This window comes from Peromyscus eremicus, chromosome 5, assembly GCF_949786415.1.
Source record: "Peromyscus eremicus chromosome 5, PerEre_H2_v1, whole genome shotgun sequence".
Lineage (NCBI taxonomy): Eukaryota > Metazoa > Chordata > Mammalia > Rodentia > Cricetidae > Peromyscus > Peromyscus eremicus.
In genome coordinates, this window is record NC_081420.1 from 9,767,386 (window position 1) to 9,789,700 (window position 22,315).

General features: G+C 49.8%; 1 protein-coding gene across 1 annotated transcript in view; it reads right to left on the bottom strand.

Moving 5' to 3' along the window:
- Positions 1-13,707: 13,707 nt before the first annotated feature.
- Cplx2 (complexin 2) overlaps positions 13,708-22,315 on the bottom strand; it is a 61,786-nt gene continuing 53,178 nt past the window's right edge. Inside the window, exons 2-4 of the mRNA XM_059262271.1 lie at positions 15,039-15,157; positions 14,742-14,917; positions 13,708-13,905 (exon numbers count right to left, since the gene is read on the bottom strand). Coding sequence (XP_059118254.1) covers positions 13,708-13,905; positions 14,742-14,917; positions 15,039-15,069 — 405 coding nt within the window. The 5' untranslated portion in view covers positions 15,070-15,157. The remainder of the gene's footprint in view (positions 13,906-14,741; positions 14,918-15,038; positions 15,158-22,315) is intronic.

The following is a 22,315-nucleotide window of genomic DNA, read 5'->3' on the forward strand; positions in this document are numbered from 1 at the left end:
ACCTCAAGTCAGCAGCTCAAATAGCAGCATTTAAAAACCAAACATTCTAGTACAACCCAATCCAAATATAGATCAACTTGATACTTCTGTGCTGAGGAATGATGATGGAAAATTCTAAAAACTTTGTTTTCCGTAGTTCAACACGTTTCTGTATGAGTAGGAAGCTTTGTACAGAGAGTAAAAACACTGTAGTCCATAACATAGAGTAGTCTAGAATCAGAGCTGATACTTCGGGCAGTGTTTGTTGGTGTTTCTTGGAGCCGTGATGTGCACAGTTATGTGTGTTCAGAACCAAGGCTGCCGTGTAGACACACAACACAACACAATGCATCATGGGTGAGCACTGTGCAAGCCGCCCCAATTTCATTGCATGTTTGATTCTGAATTACCCTTTGGTTGTGTGTGTTGCCAGACTTTCTCGACCTTGGCATTCATTTATGAGACGGGAAGCTAGATGGGCGCTTAAGAAGCCAGGCTCTAGTTCACTCACCTTCCCTTCTTTCCTGTCCCTTCCATAACTTCAGCCTTGGTCACACTGCCTGTCCCCCTCTCTCTTCTGCCTAAAATTCCTAGTGGCTGCTCAGCTTCTTTGGCAGGAGCTCCTTTTCGCTGGCACCCAGGGACTGTGGCTTGCCACCGCTGCTTTTGTAACCGCCTTCAACCTTTTGCACACCCGATGCCTACAAGGTGCGATGCCTACAATGTGTCAGATTCCCACGCACTTCAGATCCATTGCCCATGCAGTACTGTCTGCCTGGGATGCCTTCCTCTTCCTCTTCTTCATTCCTTTCCGGTACTAGGTACTGAAGCCAGGGCCTCTGCATGCTAGAGATGTGCTCCAGCACTAAGGTACAGCACCAGCTCCCGCCTTTGGTTTTAAATCTCAGCTCACAAGAGAGTGAGTGAAGCTTCAAACTCCTCTATGAAACATCCCCTGAATGTGTTCCCTTCGTGCCCATGTAAAGGGCTCTGGTATCATCCTTTATACTTCCAGAATTATAGATTTAGCTCTGTCCTCCAGCTGACTATGAGAGCGTGGAGGGCCCAGGCTGGTGTGGTGCTCATCGTGAGGTTCCAACACCCAGCTTGGAGCCAGGCATGTGCCTGTTGCTTAGCCACGACTACAGGAAGGAATGGGATGCCTGTCAATCAATCTCTCCAAGGCCCACATCAGGGCTTTTTGATGCAATGTTGGTTTTCTATTGCTTTAGTAACAAGTGACCACAAACTTAGTGGCTAAAATGATACAAATCCATTCTCTACCAGTTCTGGTTAGCAACCAGGCAGGCTCAGTCTCACTGGGTGGAAATCCAAGTGTGGACAGGCTGTCTCTCTCCCTTCTGGACACTGACGGAAGGACCTGCTTGCTGGTGTTTTCCAGCTCCTAGAACTCATTCACTTTCCTTGGCCCTTGGCCTTTTCTGTCTTTTAACCTCAGAGGTGTTGGGCTGAATACTTACACTGTCTCTCCTCCCTCCTCTTCCTCTCTCTTCCACTTTCAACATCACTGGTATTTACACCGAACCCAGCTGGACACTCCAGGGTAAGCTCCCTATTTTAGGGTCGGACCCTTAGTGACTTTCATTTCATCTGCAGCCTTAATTCCTACTTGGTGTGTATGGCAACACCAAATTCACACAGCCTCCGGATTAAGATGTAGCTATCCTTGAGGAAGGAGACATCGTTTTGCCCACCACAGTGTCAGTACAGAAGCTAGTGACCACGTGGGAGAGGATGATGATCTCTGAAATTCCAAAAGTTAGGGCCATCAGCACAGTGGAGATGAGAAAGCAGGTTTTTGTTTTTTGTTTTGTTTTTAGATTTGTTTATTTTATTTTATGTGTGTGAGTGTTTTCCCTGCATGTATGTATGTGTACCACGTGTGTACCTGGGACCATGGATCCCTTGCAACTGGAGTTATAGATGTTATAGCTGGTTGTGACCCACTAAGTAGGTGATGGGAATCGAACCCCAGTCCTCTACAAGAGCAACAAGTACTCTTATCTGCTGAGCTGCCTTTCCAGCCCTAGAAAGCAGACATTTTAATGCAGGTAGGAGTGTTTGGCACAGGGAGAGCCAGAAGGGACTTCCCATTGAGGTGATAAGCTTGACATTGACGGGAAGACAACCCAGTCTGGCTTGAGGTAGAGAATTCCCGATTGTCTGCCGTTTCACATTCTGGCTTCTCAGTTATTTATGTTAACTAAAGTCTGAGAACACTGGACAGAAAGAAACAATGTCGAAGTTTTAAGTTATACACTCTTCCAGGTCTGCTTGGCACTGCCCTTCAACTGTGAACCATCTCTGTTCTATGTGTCCACGCTGTGCTTATCATCCACCTATCTGGTGCCTGGCAGTCATCTCATCAGACTAACCATGGCAGTATCACAGGGCTTGTGTTCAAGTAAGCCTTGGTTTACTTAGCAATGGCCCCAAAGCACAGGAGTAGTAATGCTGGCAATTGTAATACAGTATAGTATTATAATCATTCCATTTTATTATTAATTAGTGTTGTTAATCCCCTATTGTGCTTAATTTATGTGTAGAACTTCATCATAGGTGTCTATGTATAGGAAAGACATTCTATCCAGAGTTGTCACTATCTAAGGTTTCCAATTCCCCTGGGGTCTTGGAACGTATTCCCTGGAGACAAAGGCAGATCTTGTTCAAGAGGAATTGATTGATGCATGGGGGGGAAAGCTGTGAAGAGGCATTTCTCCAGGCATGGCTTGGCTGGGGTGCAGGTGATGTTCCTGTAACTCTACTTCTTTCCAGCTCACAGGTGTCTTTGTCTCATCTTCAGGCCACCTGAGGTTCCCACATCACAGCAGCCTCACCTGCTTGCAAACCTCTCACTGTGCCTTGCTCCCTCACCTGCCCCCAACCCCCACCCCACTTCACCCCACCCAAACCTCAGGCTGATTAGGGTGTGTTTAATCCAAATCAGTAGCAGGCACAGGGGAAGGTAGATTCTGAAAGGAAATGCTGGTTGCTATGCACCAGATGAGTGACAGTCCCCACTCTGTCCTAGGGAGCATGGACAGTGTTCCTGGATCTGCTGCCCTTTGCTGTGTGATACTGAGCAACTTATTGATGTCTCTAGGCCTTTCTGTAGAAGGAAGGGTGGGATTGGATGCTCTTTAAGGGACCTTCCAGCTCCTACAACCTTTTCACGTGGAGGCTTTCCCCATCTGTCTAGCCCATCTGCTTTCTTGTGCTTGCAGACGTTAGTAGTAACTGTCCTTAGAAAACATAGTGTTTTCTGTAGAGAAGGTTGTGGGCAAGAGTGATGTTTAGAATTTGAAGCAGGGCTGCATGGGCTCCAGAGAGGGCTTCCATAAGAAGTTAGAGAGAGGGGGGCTGGATAGATGGCTCAGTGGTTAAGAGCACCTGCTGCTCTGGCAGAGGACTTGGGTTCAGTTCCCAGCACCCACATCATGGCTAACAACTCTCTGTGACTCCAGTTCTAGGAAACCTGATGGCATTTTTTGGCCTTTGTGGGCACTGCACACATGTGGTATATAGACATTCGTACAGGCAAAACATTCATATACATGAAATAAAATAATGTTTAAAAAAGTCCAGTGGGACTGTTGTGGGGAAGTAAGCATTGGGTTCCTGGAGAATTTGCAGGCTGAGAATATGAACAGTCAGGAGCAAACATGAACCAGGGCTCTGGTCTACCATGGGACTTCAGCCCTCTCCTGTGCTTGATGTTAAGGCTTAGTATGGTCAGGGCTGGGGGTGCATCTGAATTGGTGAGGGAGTGGTCATGGTATGGCGGAGCCAATGGCTCAGTCTGAATTTGGGGTATGGCTCACTCATTGGTCAGCAGTACACAGGTCAGGTCCACGAGCAATTCATATGTCCTGTGAAAAGGGCTCCGGCCTTGTGGGACATTTCAGACATGTACTATTTGACATGCTCTGCATTTTACTGTTCCTTGTCAGGCTTGTTGACTAGAATATCAATTCCATGTTATTCAATGACCTTGTTCTCTATGGTCATGTTGGAGTGACTGAATAAATAATGCAGAGGTGCGTGCAGCCAGGGGTAGCAAGTACTGTGTACGTAGGAATAGTAATTCTGCAGCCTTGCTGCTAATAGAGCCATCTGTGGGGTTCTTAAACAACCCCAGTGCCCAGGCTGCACACCACATCAACTGAACCAGAAGGGGAGTGGGTCTGAAGCTAGGCATCATTGTATTTTTTAGGAGATTTTCCCCAGGTTTATTCCACTGTACTATTAAGTCCGAGAGCCACTGTATCTGGCCATGTGAAGTGCAGGTGGGCATGCACTCCCATGGGAGGACACACATGGCAGGCTGCCCACACCCACGCAGAAGGAAGGAGTGGGGCTGGAGATGGAGCTGTGGTTGGCCTCAGCTTCTGGGTGGTTGGATGGAGACTTTTTGTTCCAGATCTCTATCACTTTCTCTGGACACCCACTATGGAGGTGATTACTTTGCTATCACAGAATGGATTTTGGCTGCGAGTCAAGAAGAGCTCTTGTTTCCCAGCTAAACGATGGCAAATCAATTTGAGGTCTTGGCTGGAGCTGCTGATTAGGGCTGGCAGCCAGGGAGCCTGGGGCTGTCTGAGCCAAGTCAGGGCTCAGCTAGTCTATGGGAGGAGGTAGCAGGCATGAGCTGAAGGCCAATGTTGGGTCCAAGAACCCAGTGTTCTCTTCCAAGGCTTGTGGGGGGGGCACATTATAATCTCAATTTATTTATACTTGCAATATTAATAGTCTTTATGCTTGTTATTTGTTTGGGGTAGGGTTTTTCTATGTAGCCCATGCTGGCCTGGGAACTCACTATGTAGCCTTGGCCTTGAACTCACAATTTTCCTGCTTCAGGTTCCTGAATGCTGGGATTATAACATGAGCCACCATGCCTGATGAAGATCTATAGTATTCATAGTCTTAGGTATCATGTACTGAGAAGTTGATGCCTGGGAGAGGCATTTTAATACATTTTGTGGCTAATTAGTTGTCACAGGCCTTATCCTTTTGCCATGCAACTCCTAAGAGGTGAAACGCAATATCCAGTGTTGAATGACTCCCAAGTTCCAAACAAGGCTTCCTGGGAAAAAATCCAAAGGTTTTCTCCTGGTGCTTGGCTGTTTCTTGTTTTGCACACACAGACTCCAAGCTCCCATGACTTTGGCAGATGCAAGTCTAAAGGTAGGCCTAACTTAGATCATGAGCATGGGAAGGCCTCTGTTTGCTGAACAGAGAAGGGAATGAGGAAACTTCTACTGTATGAATGGATCAATGAAGGAATGTTTACTGACTAAGCCTTGAAGAAAGATCTGTAAGGTAGGTCGGGGTACACATTGTGAAGTAGGTGGCCCCCAACATGTCCCAGTCTCCAGCCATCTTCCTTTCTGGGATTCATACTGTGCAGAGTCTCCCACATTGAGTCAGAACCGGTGTCGGGGACCAACAGAATACTACAGAAGCAGCGGTGTGAGGTGTGAGGTTCTGAAGCTAAGTCCTAAAGACTGCAGCTTCCACCTGCTTCTCTTGGATGATTCTTTCCTGGGGAGGCTGTGATGGGAGGGCATTCAAAAGTTTCTGTGAAGAGGCTTCCCTGGCAAGGAGACCTGCCAACAGCCAGAACTGTCACAGCTGTGATTTAGCTGTCTCAGAGATGTGTCATCTGGACACATTTGGGCAGTTGAATCTTCAGATAAGATTGTGCCCAGGCTGCCATCTTTGTTGTTGTTGTTGTTGTTGTTGTGTGTGTGTGTGTTTTGAGACAAGGTCTATGTATTCCTGGCTGGTCTTGAACTCAATATGTAGTCCAGGCTGGACTCAAACTCAGAGCTCCTTTTGCCTCTGCCTCCTGAGTGTTGGGATTAAAGACATGCACCACCACTCCCAGTAATTCAGGCTGCTTTTTTTTTTTTTTTTTTTTTTTGGTTTGTTTTTCAAGACAAGGTTTCTCTGTGTAGCTTTGCGCCTTTCCTGGAACTCACTTGGTAGCCCAGGCTGGCCTCGAACTCACAGAGATCCACCTGCCTCTGCCTCCCGAGTGCTGGGATTAAAGGCGTGCGCCACCACCGCCCGGCTTCAGGCTGCTCTCTTGATGGCTACTTAATGATAGATCCCCACGTGAATCACCAGGGCACCCACTCCAGAGTTCATGGCCCCAAAGGAACATGAATGCTTACTGCTTGAAGCCACTAAATTGGGGGCCATTTGTATGTGCCTGCAGGTAATTAACTGTGACACACTGCTATCATTTTAAGATACAAGAGGAATTCTTGAAGGAGAAAGTTATTCCTCATTATCCTCTTGGCTTGTTTTGTGTCCCCAGGAAAAGGAAGCTTCTCATTCTGTTGTATAAGGTGGGGATAATGCTGAACTTACAGATTGCTTTTGAGATAGGTCATGTGTTTAAAGCAATCAGTTCTTATGGTTGGCATAGAGCAAGTGTTTTCTGAGTAGGGGAGGGGGGCTCCTTTTTCCTCCCTAGCTTATTATAGCAACATGACCATTACACAGATAGGATCATTCCAAGTTTGTCTCACAGTGAACACACAGGGAATTGATGTAACCAAGAGATTAAGAGCCCTGGGCCTGCCTCTATATGGATGGATGGAAGGATGGATGGATGCATGGATGGATGGATGGATGGATGGATGCTTTGGGTCTTGAGACTGATATGATGATGCCAGCTCTCATCCAACCTTCTGAGTCTAAAACTTTTGTCAGCTCTATGCTTGGAGCTGGGGATGACCTGCCTGAGCTCTCACAAAGAGGAAGGACTGGAGTCTGAATTTATACCCGGGTCAGCATGCATGCAGAGGCCTGGTGTGAGGGATGTCTCCAGCTGGAGGATCCTAACTGAGAAAAGATTGTCTTCAGGCAGTATCAAATCATCTCTCAGATCAGGCAAGAAACCCCAATTAATTACAAGTGCTAAGTGAATGGTCTAGAAGCTGGGCTTTGCAGTCAATTAGTGAGATATTGAAGGAGGTTTCATTAACTCTCTGCCTCCTGGCAGTTTTTAGTTTAGAGAAGGAAGGGAGCTTTCAAACTAGAGTGAGCCCCAGGACACTGTGGGGAGTGCAAACACAAAAGTACACACATCCAAGGGTGGCACGGAGGGATTCCTGAATGCATAGGAGAGTGGGCTGGACTTTAATCCCCTGCCCACTCTAGGCTTCTTGACTTCAAGATCTTTTGGTCCTGTGGTGAAGTCAGTGGTCAACGCCCTTTCCATCTGGGGTACTAGACCATGCAAAATGCCATTTGTGCTTCCTGTGGTTTCTCACCTTAGTGCCCTTCAGCGGCTCCTGGTGGCCTGCAGGTAGAGCCCAAATTTTACTGCTTGGCACTGCATTTGCCCAGACTCAGCTTTCACCAACAGCTCAGACGGCTCCGGCAGACATCTCACCCTTTCAGCCTCCTGTGTGGAACTACCTTTGTCTCCACCTCTCCCTTTGCCTTTGTTCTTGGTACCCAGAGTGCTCTCCTTCCCCACTAAGCTGTCTCCTCCTCATTTGAGACTCATTTTAGTTGTTGCCTCCTCAAGGGAGCCTTCACCAAAGGCCAAAACACACCTGAGTAACTGGATACACTGTGGCGGGGTACGGTCTGTCTTCCCCTTTGCAAGTAGCGGTCAGCTAGATCAGGTTGTGTGGCTGGTATTCTCGGTGCCTAGTGCAGTGCCAAGCACAGAGCAGATGTTTGATTTAACTAAGGGGATTAAGACACTTAGGAGAAAAACTTCACGATTACAACCGGGAGGGTGGTAGTGTTTACCCACCAGTACACAGGTGCACTGTAAGGAAAAGAGAGAAGAACTGACTGTCTGTACGTGACTAAGCTGTCACAAAGCCAGGTTTGAGGGGGCAGTGTCTTGTGTGACTGGCAGAGTCCACCTTGTGGTGGACTTCCAGGGAATTCTGAAGTCCTTATTCTCTTTCTTTCCCATGGTCTGGGCCTGGACTTTGTCTTGCAGAACTCCACAGAGAACTCACCAATGGCCGCTGCACCTCTGTGAGACATCTTCACCTCCCAAGATGCTGCCTGCCAAGGTCCGGGGCTCTGGCCCTTCCTGAGGGAGGGAGCTTTTGGGCTCAGCCCTGCTATTCTCACTTTGGTGCGGTTCTCTCCCTGTCAGTGTAGGAAGAACTTGAAATTGCTTCTAGCCGATAGCACACAGCACATCCTTCTGCAATTAGGTGATAGAAAATTGTGGCTTCCATTTTGTTAGCAGATTCATCTAGAGTTACCTTGGTTTTCACACTGGGGTAGAACAAGCTTCATGTTGTGAGTTGCCTCCATGGAGGGGCCCACATGGCAAGGAACAGGGGATATTCTCCAGCCAACATCCATCAATTGCATCCTTCTACCAACTGTGTGAACTTGGGGGTGATCCTTGCTCAGCTGAGCCTTCTGATGAGGACCCCAGCCCTGGCTTGCACTTTGCTAGCATCCCCATGAAGACCTGAAGGCAGAGAATCCAGCTAACCTTGTGCCCAGACTCCTGACCCACAGACACTGGGAGGTAACAAATGTGTTGTCCTTATGGAGATTGCAGTCATTGGGGAGATGTGTGTATTCATATATCTTAAAAATAGACTTTACAGTGCTGGTTAATGAGTGCTTAGTACTCAATGATAAGGGCATTTGTGAAAAACTCTACTTACTCTACAACAGTGGAGGTTAGAATAATTATTATCATTCCATTTCCCTTGTGAGAAGATGCTCACAGGGGTTAAGTGTCTTGCTCAAGATCACTCTGCTGGGTGGAAGCGCCCGTCTGTATGCTTGGGGCTTTTATTGCAACACAAAGCCGTGATGCTTTGTGCTCTGTGTGCATGGTAACAGATCCTGCTCTGGTCAAGAGACAGGAAGCTATATCAGTGGGCTGTGCAGAGGGGAGTGACAGGAGCTAGATCTTGTGGAGCTTGAGGATTGTGCCGAGGTTACGAGGGGTGAGGGGTAATTTATGCAAATGTGATGTAGCATTGAATGGGGGGCGGGGGCTGAGTGCTCATGGAACACTGAGGTTCCTGTGGCTCTGACTTAGCAGGTTGGAATCACTGGAGTCATATCACACAGGGCCATTTTGATCATCTGGATGCTGTCCTCCAGATAGATACCATCCTATAGGCAGGTGGAAGTACTGGGCAGGGAGTGACATGTTGACGTTTGCATTTTAGATAGACCCTCTAGCTGGGGCTGGGGTGTCAAGGAGAAGGATGGAGAGAAAGGAAGAGGTAGACCAGTATGTGGGGACAGACATTACTTCCCATGTATGACAATGGGAAGTGCTGAGAAGCCCGAGAGAAATGGGCCTCACTTCGGACTGATCTGAAGTGGGGGCACGGAAGCAAAAGGGGTCTTAACTGAGCCCTCAACAAGCTGTGTGTGTGTCCAAGAGGAATGCTGAGTGCTGTCCTCTCGTGTCCTCAGCCTCCCGCAAGCCTCCCAGGCCCAGAAGGAAGGCCCCATCCACGTTGTGGAATGAACTACTGATAGACGACATTTGCCCATCTATTGTGTTCATGGTGTTCTCAGGATGGCACACCCCAAGGAACTGGTAGAGAAGGGCAGCCTGTGATGGGATGCAAGGGTCAGCCTGCACAAAGCCCTCCTCTGGGATTGTGGAGTCGGCCTCCAGAGGCAGAGTGATCCTGGAACTTGGGCCTGCCCCAACTTTAGCCTCCATTGACTTCCGAGGCCATTTCTACAGTGTCCCGGCTGGAAGCTGGGGGTGAGACAGAGCGTGTTGGGCTACCTTGAGCTGTCTGTGTTGGTTGTCTCCCATCACTGGTGGTGCTAACGGACAGACGGAGGCAGACAGATGGAAGCTGCTGTACAAGGTCTTTTTCTTTGTTGTCATGGTTGGTTTTGTACATCTTAGCATTTGCATCATACAAAGTGGGGAGCACAGCCATGGCTTTTGGTCAGGTTCAAGGGAGTGCAGGGAGGTGGCCCTCCCCTCCCCCAGATACTGACACATTTAAAGGAAGCAGAGCAACAAGGACAGAGCACAACTGTGGGAAAGGGGTTCCCCACATCAGCAGGATGGTCATTTCAGCTGGGTCTCAGTGGGGCTCCCCACCCCCCATCCCGGGGCCAGGAGGAGCACCTCTGTTCTCTCCCTGGTGAAGAGGGTGGGACAACAGGACTGGGGACTAGAGCAGGGGACATTTGCTGGGAGGCATTTCCCATGGGAGCCAGTCTGATCCCCAGGCCTCCCAATACAGTCAAGGGATGGCTGAACCTTAGCAGATGGAACAGGGTGCTATGGTTGGGCAACTTTGCTAGCTGGGTGCTAGCCCTTGGGGCTGGAAATCCCATGCCATCCTTACTCTAGCCACAAGTCTTTAGGACGGCTGGTTTGCCCACCAACTACCCCATGTGTAAGGGGGCTCTGGGCCACAACACTTCTGTCTCTTTTCTGCTCTCTCATTTTCTCTTTTTCCCATGCCTGGGATGGCCTACAGACCTCTCGGTTCTACTGAAGGAGGCACTCACGAAGCTTCACTACCAACGAATCACTTTCCAGTGCTTTGGAGCTGAAATGGAGGATATGCACTTTGGAAACCCTGTGTTATCTCCATAGAGACCCGGAGAATCCCTTTGCTTCTTCTCTCTGATGGTGAGTCCCAGGCGCAGGAGCCTGGCGGCTTTCCCCAAGAGTGCACAGGTCCCATGTCAGTGGTGCATCTCATTCTATCTCCAGCCACCTACCATGCTCTCTCTCTCTCTCGTGTGTGTGTGTGTGTGTGTGTGTGTGTGTGTGTGTGTGTGTGTGTGTGTGAATTCTGGAGCCTCTTTTCAGTGTGTCACTTGCACATTACATTTCTGCGTGATATATTCATCTGCTCATTCTGTGGGCCACACACACACACCTACTGCTCTAGGCACATCAGGTGAACAAACATCCTTTCCCCTGCTCAAGTGTCCAAGTTTTGTCCTCCCATAAATGTTATACATAGCATCCTTTAAGGATCACCCATTGTTTTCTCCCCATAGTCAGGTTTGTGTCAGAAATGTCAATCATCATATCCCCCTGGGCTTTGTGTGGGTGGAACCAGATATATACCAAGTAGAAATTCTCTCTCTTACCGTACCTCTAAAAGAACCTCAAAATCTGCTGCCTGGGCATGGAAAAGAGGAGACTGAGACCTAGACTAAGCTAGCCCAGCCTGAAGGGCTGTGGGTGGAGACAAAAAGCCCTGAGCCCACTCTAGGTACCCAGAGGGGCCACGGAAACCACTAAGGACACCAATTGAAGGGTCTGATTCCCTCAGGCCCATGTGGGTTCTCTTGCTTATGTGCAGGTCCCCGGGTCTTGGTCTCTACTACCCATCTGGTGCTCTGTACCCTGCCAACACCTTTGAGGTCTAAGGGTCCCTGTCAAGGGGAAGGCCTTTCTTAACACTGGTATCCATCCCTGCGTTCAGGTGGGAGTCTTACTCAGGGTTTAGGGAGGCCTAGGGCCCCTGGACTGGTCCCTGCCTGTCTCTGGCCCAGGACCCCAAGGCTCTTGAGAATGACCATCCTGCCCAGGATAGAAGACAGAAACAAGCAGACAAGAGGGGTGCCAGATGGCTCCCCATCACAGACATAGACACAAACACTGGCCCCCTGTAGGATGACACAGGGGCACAAGGGGGTGTGGGGGAAGGGTAAGTCCCAGGAGCTGGAGCTGCCAAAGCCCTGCTCCTTAGAGAAGGGACAGACCAGGGGACTTTTCTGGTTCCCTAAACATATGAATTGTTTAGTCTCGTCGTTAAAGTATTGCGGTCTAACTGATATGGCTTTAACTATTGGAAACGGACAGGAAGACACATGTCTTCTCTGAAATAAAAGCGTAAGTCCACTAAAATGGAAAACCTGCAGAACACAATGGGGCCAGCGGGACAGAGGCTTTGGGAGTGGGCAAGTCGCCCCTCCTGGGCCCCTGCTTTTGGGATAGGCCCTGGTGGGGGCCCAGCATGGCTTCCTGGGGCACTGCCTGGGTCTGTCCCAGTAGAATTCTGAGGACCTCAGGTAGGAAACCCCCAAGGGTGGGAGGACTCTAGGCCAAGGGTAAGATCTACTGTCAGATGTGGCCACCTGTGACTAATGGGCTCAGAGTTGGGAGGGGGCATCTTACTCTGGTTCTTGCTGTCCAAGCACATACTTATGCATTCAACTGCCTGTTTTAGACCTACACACATGAACACCAGTCTTGGCCCATCTGACAGTTCTCTCAAACACTCGTTTCTGCATCTAACAGGTAACTGGCACTCTTGACACACATGCCGCTTTGAAAATACATGCATATACAAGCTAACACATGCAATCTTTAAACACATGAGATGGCTGGCACACACTGAGAATATAATTGAAACTCAGGCACACCACATCCCACAAACACATATACACAAGGTACACCATATAAACAACCTCTAGCACAGAGGTGTGATGACTAACACACACATGCGATCTCAAGACATCACACTCTAACCATACATAGATGCATGATGGGGTCTGCCATACACTATCTGATGTGTGTGTGTGTGTGGACTCACACGTTCATCCCTCTTCTGCGCCTCCCCCTCTGTCCCTGCTCCATTTCTACACAAGTCACAGAGCAGGCAGCTAAAAAATGCGGGGTGTGAGGACAGATGGCAGCCCTATACATCCCCAAGGAGAGCTGATTCTTGGCCAGTGGGACGAATGGACAGTCTTTTGTCAGGTGGGAATTGGCTTCTCCCCAGCTGTTTGGGCTTTGACCAAGAAGGGTCCTCCTGGGGACAATGGGGACTTGGAAGCACATGAACAGGACATGGAAGGGAAGAAGGGTGGATAGGAATGGGGGCAGTTTGGCTGTACCAATGACAGGTCCCATGGCACAGACCATCACTGCCCGATGGCTCCAAGTATTTTCTGGGGGCCTGGGCAGCCCCTTGGCTGGGCAAACTGGGGCCTAGCCTGGCAGTGGGGTCCCAGGGCCTAAGTCAGATGAGGGAGAATAAGGGGTTGCCCTGCCCTCGGCTCCTCCACAGATGTGCTGAAGTCCGAAGAGGATCCATTTGGAGGGAGCAGCTTGGCAGGGGCCGTGCTTTTCAAGGTAGGGTTGGGGAGAGGTGTGATCCTGGGTAGGTGTCACCAGGAAGAGGGAAGGGGACAGCCCAAGCCTCTTGCCCAGACTCTAACCTGGCCAGATCCAGCTAGAGTCTCTCAGGGCTAGGCCCTCTCAGGGCAGGCTCACTGTGAACAGCCTTTCTCAGAGCCAGGCCACTCAGTGCCTCTGCCCTGACCTGGACTCCCACTGGGAATTCAGAGGCCAATGGTCAGCATGCTGGGCAGGGCTGGAATGTGTCATTACTTTGGCTGGCTGGGGACAGTGGTCCTCCTGGCAGTGGGGAGCATGAAGGAATGTATGGGGGGGGGTAACCACACTAACATAGACCTTGGGCTTCTGGAGGGGCACCCACTGCCTTTGGCTCTGGGTTCAATGCCCCCTGCTGGAGTAAAGCTGTCTTCCTTTTTCAAGCTATTTGGGAGCGGAAACAAGTCTAGAAACCCTGGGATGAGTGCAGAGGGGAGAGGCGCCCCTGGCTGGGGAAGGGGGCAGAGGCCAACTGAGGTCTTCCCCTTTGGAACTGATACTTAACTGAATAAAGAGAGAAGAAAAGAAAGACCACCACCAACAAAAAAGTCATAACGTGGATGGGGCGGGAGGGTGGGTTACTTCTTAAACATGTCCTGCAGTGGCCCAGGCAGGTATTTGAGCACCGTGTCCAGGATGCTCTCCTCTTCCTCCTCCTCCTCATCCCCACATCCTGCAGGGATGGCCTTCTTGGGTCGGGTCAGGCTTCCCTCACAGGGCTGCTCCAGGGCTGCCTTCTCCTCTGCCTCCTTCTCTTCTTTCTTCTTCAGCCCATACTAGGGAAGAGAGGGACAGAAAGTCATGAAGTTGAGTCAGGGGAAGAGAGGGTTGACTTTTTCACTCACTCAGACTTGGGGGATATGCCTTATCAGCACTTTTAAACTCTCCAGGAAAGCTGCCTTCCCTGGAGCACCGAGCCCAGTCCTTAGTAGAGGACTAACACAAAAGACCATGCCTCAAGCTGGGCGATGGTGGTAGCGGGCATAATCCCAGCACTTGGGAGGCAGAGGCAGGTGGTTGTCTGTGAGTTCAAAGCCAGCCTGGTCTACAAAGCAAGTTCCAGGACAGCCAGGACTGTTACACAGAGAAACCTTGCCTCCAAAAACCAAAACAAAACATAAAAAGGGCCATATCTCGGTTTCTTTTAAAATTAACACTTACTGATAATACCCCTTTGTCCTTTTGAAATTCCCTAAGTTCTGAGTTCTGAATACTGAATGTCTTCTTATGTTCTGAGGCACAGTTTTGCAATACTGCTGGCTGACAGAAGGCTACTTGTGGTGTTACTTTGCAGCATAGTGCTATCAGACATGCGCTAAATGAATGACATAGGGTAGAGCTTCATACCTGGTGGTCAGGTACCACGGACTTTTTCTCTAATATCTACACATTCTGAATTCCACTTACATTTAGTCTCAGGGGCTCTGGCAATGATGTTGGACCTGCCACATTGTTGTGTTTTCTGTGTGCTTATATAGTTACTGCACAATCCTTGAGGACATGTTCCAAAGACACTCATTTTCCGGATGAGAGTGAGGCTCAGAGAGAACTGGGTCTAAGAGGAGAGCTGGGATTCAGGGAGTGAGAGGTGGGGCTTTCAGAGGGTGCTGACCTTGTCTCGGATCTGCTGCCGGACCTTCTCACGCTCGGCTTCCATGCGTGCATGCTTGGCCTTGCGCTCTTCCTCCTGCTGCCTCAGGGCCTCCTGTCGCTCTTCCTCCTTCTTCTGGGCGTCAGGGTCCTTCTCCTCCTCCCCTCCCAGCATCTTCCCCATGTCCTTGGTGGCCCCTACAGGGATGTGGAGTGGTCACGGGAGGAAGAGGGTGTGGTCAGTTGGGCCGAGAAGGCAAGTGGTTTGAGGTTCCCTTTCCCATGGTCAGGGGTACATGGGGAAGGTGATGGGGCTCACCTCCAAGGGCTTGCTTCATGACAAAGTCCATCCTGCAGGCTTTGCTTAGTGCTCCCTAGCCCGTGACTGAATTTGCATTCAGCACTCCTGGCTGGTCTGCCTCCGGGAAATGAGTCCACCTGCAAAAGAGGATGCGGGGTCAGGGGTCAGATGGTAAAGCTCTCTTCCCAGGCAGGGAGGTAGAGACTGACACATGGTGGCCTTACTCTTGTTCTCACAGGGCATCACCAATTGAGGGTAAGGCTCAATGCCCTGTTAGGAAGAAAGAGGAGATAGGAGGGATGTATTTATTGAGCATGTATCATGGGCCTGGCATAGATGTGCAATTAGACAGCTTCTGTTTCTATTTTATATTATTTTAAAAGAAGATTCATTTATTTTGTGTATATGAATATTTCCCTGCATGAGGATATGTGCACTGTGTAAGTGCAGTACCTGTGGAAGCCAGAAGAGGGCATCATATCTCCTGGAACTGGAGTTACAGATGGTTGTGAGCCACCGAGTGGGTGCGGGGAATAGAACCTGGGTCCTCTGCCAAAGCACTATGCACTCTTAACCTCTGAGCTCTCTCTCCAGTCTTGGTTCCTATTTTAAAGCCTTCATTTGAATATGTTTTTCCTAATTTGACTGAAGCCAGGAGTGTTGGAATGAGACTGGAATTTGGGCTTGGAAGAGCTGTGTTTTAACGACATCCTCATTTGTCATTTGTCGTGTGACCTTCAATGAGTGACATCCTTTTCTTACACTTGAGTTTCCTCTTTCCTGAAATGGAAGTTGCAGGGCCTGAGCTACTGCAGAGAGCAGAGAGGAGACAGGCTGGGCCATTGGTTCAACTCACCAAGCAAATGAACATGTGCTAAGTGGTCCCAGAAAATCAGAGGTGCATGAAAAAACAAAACAAAACAAAACAAAAAAACAGGTATGGCCAGCATGAGTGGGAACCTATCCAGACTCTGGAAATTAGACAAATAGAGAAGCAAATTATTTGTTATTGTAGCATATGTATAAGTTTTGTGTTTTATAGCTTAATGTTGATTTTCATTTTGAACTACACATGAGGGCATTGGGGATGTTATCATCTTGGTGCTTCTGGCCTTTGCAGAGTGAGGTCCCCCTGAGCTCTCTGCCGACCTTAGTTCTTTTGCCCTTCTCCCAAGATTACTGACTTTCAGTTTTTATTATCACTTTTATTTTGTCTCAGAAGATTTTCTCCAAATAAAGTCATAATTGAAATGCAGTATGCAGAACACGAGGAAGTGGGCTAAACCACTGGCGGTAGAGGGGTCTGCAGATTAGAGCATGGGGTCCTCCTTCGGGGGGCCCACACCTCTGAGAATGACCCCAGTGCTCCAACGTAAAGGTCTCCTATTTTAATTGTTGACTTGTAATGCTTCTTTAAAAATGTTTTTTTTAATGTTTATTTTAACTCATCTGTATGGGTTTTTGTCTGCATCCCACATATGTGCCTTTCAGAAGAAGGTGTCAAAGCTGCTGGTACTGGAGTTACAGACGGCTGTGAGCCATCATGTGGGTGCTGGGAATTGAACTTGGGTCCTCTGCAAGAACAGCAAGTGCTCTTAACCCCTGAGTTATCTCTCCAGCCCCAGAGTTATACTGATTCTTTCACAGATAAGGCAGCTGCCAATTTCTCTGTTCTGTGTGGCTGCACCCATGAACTGTCCTAAATGCGATGTGGGTGGAGGTTAACAGGGATTAGGCCACCCCCACCCCCAGGGCCTTTCATCTCTTATAGGCTTCAAGTCTCTATTACTTTCTAGGAAGAAAAAAAGGGTTTGGGGAAATGATGGCAGAGAATTTTACCAGGCTGGTTATTGCAACCGAGTTGAATTCAAGGTCACAGGCTATTCGTTGATGGATTCTCCTGTTTCTTTCAAAAATGAGTTAGCAGACTGTGAGTTTTCATAATAAGGGATCTAAGAAGGTATCTATAGGATTAGACCACTTAATGGGTTGTTTTGGTGGAGAAAAATCATAATGTACTAGATGAAAAAGTTCCCGAGAGTTTTGGCATCAGACATAACTGGTTAAAGGTTCTAGACGGGGCTGAGTCTCTGGAAACACGCCAGCTGGTTCCAGATGGGGCAGTGTTAAGATGATCTTTGCACTGATATTTAAAGGGGAAAAAATTCGGGTCAAGCACCTGGAGATGTTAGCCAGAGCGTATACAAATGGCAGTTATTGCCGACTATGTATCTATGGGACTACAGTAAGTCTAAAAGGAACACAGGCTTTCCAGTAAGGGCGAGAGAACCCACCCTGACCCAGAAATCTGAGTCTGAACGTTGCCCAGTTCTGTTGAGATGCTTCCCATTGATTTTAGACCTCGGGAGAAGACTTAATTTCTAAGAACAGAAAATGAAGAGTGAACAAACTGAGTGATTTCAGGAACTCTTGAGTTTCTACGCAGTGTTTACATAGAGCTCAAAGAATTACCAGGTGGTAGTGGAAGACGGAGGACTCTAATTTGAGATGATTCAAATTGGAAGGCAGGGCACCTGGGCTGTAGCTTGGCTCTGCCTGACTTGCTGCATGACTCGGGCAAGTCTCTCTTGGGACCAGATGCTCTCCCACGCCCTTCCCTGGAAGCAATACCTTGTGGTTTAACTGCTGGCCTATGCACCGCACCCTCAACCCCTTCTCTTCTTGGTTCCACAGCTCACTTCTTTCCACTTCCCTCTCTCCTCTCTGTCTCCCACTTCCATTTCCTCATCACTCCCTTTTCCTTACTGGCTCATGTTCTGCTGGCTTCTCAGACTCTGGCCTCAGCCCTGTTTCTGTTTCTTCTGTAATTTTCCTTTTGGTGGGGTTCATTCAGACTAGAGGCTTTATTGATCATTGACATAAACGAGACCTAGACCTTTTCTGGGCTTTAGAGCCCTGTATTTATTCATGGAGCAAGCATTAATTGAGAACCTACTATGTGTTAGTCTCTTAGACACCAAAGACGTAACAGTGAATTAGAGAGACAAGGCTGTGCCCGCAAGCAGATTACATTCTGAGGTGTCTGTGTATGGGTGTATGCATTTGGGGAAATGTGCAAAAAAAAAAAAAAAAGTCAAGAGATGCATTTGTGTTCTCTTGGGTGTTCTGTGGACACTACTCAAATGCAACACGCCATCCATCAACAATTACCTCCTTATTTGGACACTTGCATTCATGCATTCATTCAGCAATGGCTATCACTGCTACCCCTCAAAGCCCCCATCTTCAAAGTACATCTACTCAAGGACTGAATCTTCTCAATGCTTCTATCTCTATTGCTCCGGGTGGGTCCTAAGTAATTCTGAGGCATTACTTAGTTGGGCTTCTTAGGTGTACTCCGAAGTCCTGTTGTTTGATCTTAGTGTGGCCCTCTCAGCTGTTAGGCACTCTTTGCTCATATGGTTAAGATAATCCTAAGTGACTTCAGAGGCCCAACCTGCTCCTTAGGCCTGCCTCTTACAGGAGACCTCCCCCTACAGGTCAGGCATGCTGTTGGAGGGGCCTTTTCTTCCAGTGAGACAGCTCTTAGAAACTGAGTCTTCTCTATAAAAGGAGGGCTTCATGGCCATTTTGAAGGTTAGAAATCATCTGTGGGATGTGTTTGTCACGTGACAGGTGCTCAGTAGATGAAAGCCATTATTAAAGTGATTAATGGTGATGATTGCACACACCTGCAACCTCCCCTCTCCTAGCTCCAGGGAACTCCCTCCCCCTAGATGAAGCCAATCTAGATTTTTCTCTTTGTATCTCTTCTTTTATCCACGAATCACCACACCTTCCTAAATCTTTAGTGCCCTTTTCCTAGTTTCTTGGGCCTCCCTTTTCCAAGCCTTTCCTTAAACAATGCACTTCTTTGACTCTCTGCCCTCTAGTGTGCCAGAGAGTCTGCACTCTGTGCCGCCGCTCTGCCCCTGCTTCCCCTCATCTCCTGGTGAAGGTCTGCTGCTCCCGAGATCTGCTGTCTTAGCACACAGCCCAGAAGCCGCCCTCATCAGCGTGCCTAGGAGACCTATGCTTGATCAGGAGTGCTCAGGGCCCTCTGCCCCTCTCGCTTTTTGTAGCATTTGATGTTGATCATTACTCCCCTCCCCCTAATTCCAGCCTCTCAGCTCTGAATTCCATGACACAGCACTCTTGTGGTTTTCATTCTCTCCAAACAGGTCCTCGTTCTCTGTTTTGCTGGTTCTCTTTCTTCAGCAAACTCGCCCTTTTCCTTCCCTCTGCCCCTCCCATGGAAACCTCCCATCTGTACCTACTGATATAGGATCCCTAGTTAGCCACATACACGCATGTCTTTCTCTCTAAAGCCTGCAGATTTTTAACCCTCTGCTGTACAGCACTACACATGCCATTTCTAATTCAATCTCTGGAAGATCAATCTCATCCTTGCTGGGCTCCCATCTTGTCCTCCAGCATGCCTTCTTTAAATTGCTTCAACCAAAAACTCCAGTCAGTATTTCTCATCAGTACACACTCACTCACTTAGTCATCCTGTGCTCTGTGAGTACCTGCTGTCTCCCAGGCACCGTGGAAGAGAACAAGGGTATCCTCACACACTGGCTGTCACAGCCTTCAGTTGATGTGGTGAATACGACAGGCACAGGGGAGAATTCTGGACACTGTTCACCCCACCTCCTCCCTCCTGCTGCCTCAGTGTCTTGGCTCATGGCTGTCTGTCCTCTACTCTTACCTATCTTCCACATGACCCCAGGTTAATCGTCCTGAAAGGCACATGTAAACCCATCGCCCTGCACTGGCTTCCCACGGTCTTGTTAATCCTAGCACAGTCTGTGCTCTACCCTTCAAACCTGCAGTGGAGCACCCGCCATCGTTTTCTGCCTCTTGTTCTTGTACATGGCTGTGTCTTAACCAGACCCCTGACACAGTACTCCCACCTCCACCCAAGGCAGGGCAATTTGGGCGTACTATTCCTACAGCCCTAGAACCCTTTAACCTCACTGGTTCAGATCTTGGCACTACCACTTAGGAAATGATCTTGCGTACTTGACTTAACGTTTTCTCATGTGTAAAATGTAGACAGTTGATGCCGTGTGCAAGGCCTGCTGTGAGCACTGAAATTATGCAAATCAAGTGTCTAAGCCAGTGTCTGGCATGTAGTAAGCGTCCTCATTGTCACCAAAACCATCCTCAACAGTGGCAGTTTTAACTTTCTGAGATCCTTTCCCAACACTCTCCCTCCATGCAGTTTCCCAGTTCTCCTTGACAAGATGGGATGGATTCTTGCTTTTTAAAGGTCTAAGGCACTTTCTAGGACAGTTTTCTGCCTCTAACTCATGTTCTATCTGCCTGGGTATCTTTCCTTTGTTATCACAGAAGCTTTTTTGTTGCCTGTGTCTTATCCATTTCACCTATCGGGAGTATCCCCACAGGACATCCTCAGCTTGTTTGCTCAGTGGAATTTAATGTTGTGTGCATGTGTTCAAAGGGTGAGCTTGCATGTCTGATTCTGAGCTTCCTAGACACTGGGGTGTGTGTGTGTGTGTGTGTGTGTGTGTGTGTGTGTGTGTGTCCCCGTCCATGTGCCTGTAGCTACCACACACGGGTGGGCTTGGGAGGAAGAGGTCCTGCGGATTGTGTGTAGTTGAGGATTACGGCCTCACCGCCAGGAGGCGCTCCTCAGCGGCTGCGGAAAGCTGCCGTCTGTCTCCGCGCGGGAAGGGTGCTGGTGGGGGTGGAGGCTGCTGGTGGGGTGTTGGACTGGGGAAGGAGAGGGGGAGGTAGGCTGATGCAAAGGCTTCCATGCTGTCAGTCACGGAAGAGCCAGGGCAGGCCCTCAACCTTCCCTCCAGACCGCCCTCCCCCCAACACTCCTACAGTCAGTCCCAGCCCAAAGGCAGCCAAGGCACCTGCTCCAGTTCCGTCGAGTCCCAGGGACCCGGCCCCCTCCTTCTGACAAGCACACTGGAGCACCTGCAGTGTTTGTCTTTGCGGCTGTTTTTCTGATTTTTCTGATTCGAGTACGGACTACAATCACAACTCAATTCAACACTCGGCTCCTTTTTGCAAGGGACCCCACGCTAATGGTGGTGGCCAAGACAGAGGACATCTCCCTTACTTCCCCGTCCCACGCCCCTTGAAGCAAGACGTCCTGGCGGGAGGAGAAGGGGCGGCCAAGGATGGGTGAGAGTAAAGGATGCCTGTCTGGGTCACGAAAGTGGCGGGGGCTTCCACCTACGAAAGAGGGTAGGCTTCCCAGGCGCTGCTCCCCAGGCCCTCATGGAGACCAGCCCTCGCGACAGCTCTGCCCTGGGGCTTTCAGGTGGCCACTGCGTGTCCCCTTCCCCGAGCCCACACCTCTAAACCCTGAGCCCCAGACTGATCTTAAACTTTGCTGTAGAAGGGGCAGTCAGAGTGGGGAGCATCCTGTGACTCCCACACGGGCTCCAGCTGCCCCAACCGCGCTCCTGCGGGAAGAGGACAAATAGTCCCCCTCCCCCCCATCGACGTGGGCACTCCTCTCTCCAACTGGCCTCTGCCACCCTCAGACTCTCCCCTAGGGAACCGAACACTACCCCTGAGGGCGGCTCTCTGCTGAGGGAGCAGAGGGCCCCGGAGGGCTTGGGGGTAGCCACACCCCGAAGTAGCTGAGGACTACGTCCCCCACCCTAGTCGTGTGGGCTCGAAGTTGTTCTTCAGGTTTGCTGTTGAGTCTCCGCACTCGGGGCGGTCCGGACTCCCCGAGCCGCACTGTCTCTGCTCTAGGTGCCCACATCTGCCCTCCCACATCTGCCTGCGCTGTGTCCACCACACCAGCCCTCAGCCTGGCTTCCGCGGGGAGCTGTCCCTTCAGCACCATGCCGAGCGGGCAGGGGCGCAGTTCCCAGCACGCCGGCGCCCCGCGGGCTTGGGGAGACCCCCAAAGCCGCACTGCCCGGCTTCCCTACAGTTCTGAGGCCAGAGCGGTCCCCGACTGCCCCCAGCCCGGCTCCGCCTCCCCGGCCCGAGGCCAGCACCGACCTGGTGGTCCCAGCAACCGTCTAAGCCACTGCAGGGCTCCGGCCGACTCCAGCAGGCAGTGCTGTGTGCTCAGCCAGCTCGCGCCGCCGCCTGGTGTAACTCCGCCAGGCGAGCTGCGGCCGCGGCTGCTGCGGGCGGATGCCGAAGGCGCCCTCCAATCACACCCCTCAGCCAGGCCCTGACGCCTTACAGCTCCTCTTCCAGAAGGGAAATTCAAAATCTCTCTCTCTCTCTCTCTCTCTCTCTCTCTCTCTCTCTCTCTCTCTCTCTCTCTCTCTCTCTCTCTCCTCTCCCTC